Source organism: Fomitiporia mediterranea, assembly GCF_000271605.1.
Source record: "Fomitiporia mediterranea MF3/22 unplaced genomic scaffold FOMMEscaffold_115, whole genome shotgun sequence".
In the NCBI taxonomy this organism is placed as follows: domain Eukaryota; kingdom Fungi; phylum Basidiomycota; class Agaricomycetes; order Hymenochaetales; family Hymenochaetaceae; genus Fomitiporia; species Fomitiporia mediterranea.
In genome coordinates, this window is record NW_006760500.1 from 1 (window position 1) to 4490 (window position 4490).

The window sequence follows — 4490 nt, forward strand, 5'->3', positions numbered from 1 at the left end:
CTAGAGTTAGATTGAGTTTAGCAACCATGGTATCAGCGATAACACTTGACCCTCCACTAAGTTATTGAATAGGTTAATTGTTACTCGTGAAGTAAATCGTGTAACAACGTACTCCACGCAATACCAGTCAACAGTTGCATTTGCGTCCTCTTCGGGAAACGCGAACGCAAGACTATCCATAACTTCCTCAGATAGTGCGGCATCGTATTGACCTGTGGAAGTGTCGAACGTCTCAAGCCAGTTCACTACACCCAGCGGGTAAGGCATCATCTTCAGCTCGTCCAGTTCTGGTTTGGCGTCCGAACGGTTTCCTGCCATGTAGGCTCGGGTAGAGTATATGTCGTATTGCATCATCAACTTCCACCCCTCGTCCCCACCGTTAGTGACATCATCGGCGAGAGTCTTAGCAAAAGGGCTAATAACGTTCTTAACAAGGTTATCCCATCCGGTCTGACCATATTTCTCGGGGACATCAGTGATCTGGAACTCATTCGCTGTTGTGACACCAGGATCCGAGCGCTTCCTGCGTATCGAATTATAAAAGAAAACGTTTTCAGGATTCTGATATATGTATTTAATCAGTTTTCCTCCACGTTTGATATCGAGGCGGTCGAAGAGATCGAACGTGCGCTTCATTAGCGGCGTATTGGGAAAGCGCATGGCTCCGACGTCCTACATTCTTTTTAGTCAGTTCGGATAATTTGCGAACGCAGGAATGGAACAGTGCGGATAATCGGGATTTACTGACAAAGTAATCATGTTCCTCGTCGGAGAAATGATGCGTGAATAGACGCCCACCCCAACGATCAGAGGATTCCAAAATCTCGTAAGGAATGCCAAGGTCTTGAAGTATCATTGCAGCATAAAGACCACCAACACCAGCACCGATGATTCCAACTTTGTTAATCTCACCCACAGGTACAGTGGGTACAGTGGGCAGAGCAGAGGTCGTTTGAAGACTTGGAACAGAGAGCTTCAGGTGGAAATTCTTGATGATATTCCTTGCATAGTGTGCCAAAGCGTCAGATCTAGCTTCTGGACCCAGATCAATCATGGTGGAAGTTTATGCTATGAAAATGAGTAGATGAACAAGAGGTTAAGCACTAGTACTGCAGTGCCGGGCAGACGAAGCTGATGTTGGGTTGGTATTTTATACCTGGTATGATGGGTAAACTCCGTAGTTTCATTGAAGCCAATGTGACCAACAAATGTTGTGTTTCAGCATTGCAGTGCCCAGTTCTCGAGTCACAAGCGCCATTGAGGTCATCATTCGTGCTTCCATTCACGATGATTGCCAATAATCTGGAAAATGTAAGCCACGAACTTGACTATTACTTTGCTTCCGCTGGGGTAGGGTGCTTAACTAATCGCCCGCCAGCTCGCTAGATGATATGGAAGGTGCTGTTACACGGAAGACCTTTGACTGAACTCCAGTGCGAAGCGGAAGGAGGCGCACATTGGAGACAGGAGTGGTGTCTGCCTGGAAGAGTGCGCTGCTCTCGGTTCGACACATCACCTATTCATGTTTCCCGAGTGCTCAACAGACCTCTACATTACCAATACCAGTTCAAAGACAAGGCTTGTAATCGGAAATGTTTCAGCACAAGTGCGAAGAAAGCATGATGGCCAATGAGTCGGATCTTGTTTGACGAGAAATTTGAAAACTGGACCGTGTCGTACCTAGTTAGACGTATCAGAGCGGCGAGCCACCACCACCCGTGACGTTTAAGTAGTGAGGTAATTCCGGAACATGCCGGCATGTTTGTCCGAATCTGGATAGGCGTCAAGGCTACTTGGTTGCTTACTAAGCTGTGCTAGCTTGCCGAGTCGTTTGTTTCATCATGCACGTACCCCAAGATAATTCTTATTTTGACAAACATTACAAAAACATATCTTTTCTTCAATACAAGCATCCCTCAGTATATTCATCGTAACTACTTTCCTAACCAAATTCCATCAGCCGCCTTTCAATTATCTTTAAACACACGGTGAATCGAGACAAGGATCTGCCTCTCCAAGGACCCGTCCGCCCACTCCTTGTCATGCAGTGTCCACCTATTCTCAAAGTCATCCAGCTTCTCTGGATAGCTAAGCATAATGATCTCCTTAACCGCCCTGTATGATGCTTCAAGAGCACCGACCACCCAGCTTTGTATAGTTATGTCTTATTAATAGTTGTAATGATGCAGGAGGAAGTAAAGCTTACGCATGCCGATCGCTGATGACCTCCCCAGCGAAATGTAGTCTCCCTTCAGCAGCAGGGCGAGTCAAGTGTTGATAAAGGTCAGCAAACTGACCTGGTCCGAATTTTGCAAACGCGCCTGTACACGTTTACAAAATTATCAGAAATTCTGCGCACATTCATCACTGCGGTGAATACGTACCCATCGTATAAGGATTTCTTCCCCAGCTCCATGGGAAAGCCTCTACGTACTGTTTCTCCAAGAAATCATAGCCCTCTTCGGGCTGGAAGCCATGTACGGCTACAAGGTCTTGCAAAATCCTTCGCTTAAGTAAAGCCTTTGATTTGTCGTCGTCACCCATGAGTGCTGAAAGCGCGTTCGCATCGGCTGTCCAAGCATAGCTAGCGATCAACACTGTAGACTTCCTGCCACTGGTTGCGCCATACGACGGATAAACGATTGTACGAGCCATGTTGTCCGTTTGCGACTGCCCACCGACAATCGCTCCAGATGCTCCGAGCTGCTTCATAATAGTATCGTTCTCCCACCAATTCGACTTAAACTTGATACCGATCTTTGTAGATGGTCCGTACGCTAACTCGCGGAGGGATGACTTTTGCATGTAGTCGAGCTCTGCTCCGGTGAGATCCATGGTTCGCAGGCATGGAAGTGTAGCCGTAGTGATCACATGGGAATATGAGCGTTGACTGCCATCGTCTAGGGAGACTGTAACTGTTGGAGTTGGCTCTTTAAGAAGTGCAATACCGGTAACAGGAGTGTCAAGGTAAAGCCTGTCCCCTAGAGTTAGATTGAGTTTAGCAACCATGGTATCAGCGATAACACTTGACCCTCCACTAAGTTATTGAATAGGTTAATTGTTACTCGTGAAGTAAATCGTGTAACAACGTACTCCACGCAATACCAGTCAACAGTTGCATTTGCGTCCTCTTCGGGAAACGCGAACGCAAGACTATCCATAACTTCCTCAGATAGTGCGGCATCGTATTGACCTGTGGAAGTGTCGAACGTCTCAAGCCAGTTCACTACACCCAGCGGGTAAGGCATCATCTTCAGCTCGTCCAGTTCTGGTTTGGCGTCCGAACGGTTTCCTGCCATGTAGGCTCGGGTAGAGTATATGTCGTATTGCATCATCAACTTCCACCCCTCGTCCCCACCGTTAGTGACATCATCGGCGAGAGTCTTAGCAAAAGGGCTAATAACGTTCTTAACAAGGTTATCCCATCCGGTCTGACCATATTTCTCGGGGACATCAGTGATCTGGAACTCATTCGCTGTTGTGACACCAGGATCCGAGCGCTTCCTGCGTATCGAATTATAAAAGAAAACGTTTTCAGGATTCTGATATATGTATTTAATCAGTTTTCCTCCACGTTTGATATCGAGGCGGTCGAAGAGATCGAACGTGCGCTTCATTAGCGGCGTATTGGGAAAGCGCATGGCTCCGACGTCCTACATTCTTTTTAGTCAGTTCGGATAATTTGCGAACGCAGGAATGGAACAGTGCGGATAATCGGGATTTACTGACAAAGTAATCATGTTCCTCGTCGGAGAAATGATGCGTGAATAGACGCCCACCCCAACGGTTGGAGGATTCTAAAATCTCGTAAGGAATGCCAAGGTCTTGAAGTATCATTGCGGCATAAAGACCGCCAACGCCAGCACCGATGATTCCAACTTTGTGAGTCTCTCTCACAAGTACAGTAGGTACAGTGGGCAGAGCAGCGGTCACTTGGAGACTCGGAATAGAGAGCTTGAGGTGGAAATTCTTGATGATATTCCTTGCATAGTGTGCCAATGCGTCAGATCTAGCTTCCGGACCCAGGTCAATCATGATGGACGTTTATGCTATGAAACTGACTAGATGAACAAGATGTTGAGCACTAGTACCGCAGTTCCGGGCAGACGAAGGTGATATAGCGACGAGACTTTATACCTTGCATGACGGTTAAACCTCATAGTTTCATTGCCGCCAATGTGACCAGCAACTGCTGTATTTCAGTAGTACGGTAGCCAATTATCGAGCTACAAACACCCTTGAAGTCATTGCCTCTGCTTCCATTCGCGATGATGTCCAATAATCAGGAAAAAGCAAGCCCGAAATAGATTATTGCTTGCTTCCGCTTGGGTAGTGTGCTTAACTAATCACCCGCAAGCCTGATGACATGGAAGCTGCTGTTACACGGAAAGACCTTTGCCTGAGTACCAGTGCGAAGCAGAGAGGTGCGCATTCAAGACAGGAGCGATGTCTACTCGGAAGAAGTGCACTTCTTCTCGATTCCGCCCATC

The 4490-nt window shown here is 47.1% G+C and overlaps 2 protein-coding genes across 2 annotated transcripts; both read right to left on the reverse strand.

Moving 5' to 3' along the window:
• Window positions 1-32: 32 nt before the first annotated feature.
• On the reverse strand, window positions 33-1054 carry FOMMEDRAFT_162887 (uncharacterized protein; the record flags this gene model as incomplete). Its single annotated transcript, XM_007272117.1, has 3 exons — window positions 33-51; window positions 113-672; window positions 710-1054. The coding sequence occupies 3 exons, from the start codon at window positions 1052-1054 to the stop codon at window positions 33-35; spliced, it is 924 nt and encodes a 307-aa protein (XP_007272179.1).
• A 913-nt stretch (window positions 1055-1967) lies between these two features.
• FOMMEDRAFT_98766 (FAD/NAD-binding domain-containing protein) lies at window positions 1968-4035 on the reverse strand (the record flags this gene model as incomplete). The annotated part of the gene is made up of 5 exons (XM_007272118.1): window positions 1968-2148; window positions 2207-2321; window positions 2385-3037; window positions 3094-3653; window positions 3730-4035. 5 exons carry the CDS (start codon window positions 4033-4035, stop codon window positions 1968-1970), a joined length of 1815 nt encoding a protein of 604 aa, XP_007272180.1.
• Window positions 4036-4490: the final 455 nt, after the last annotated feature.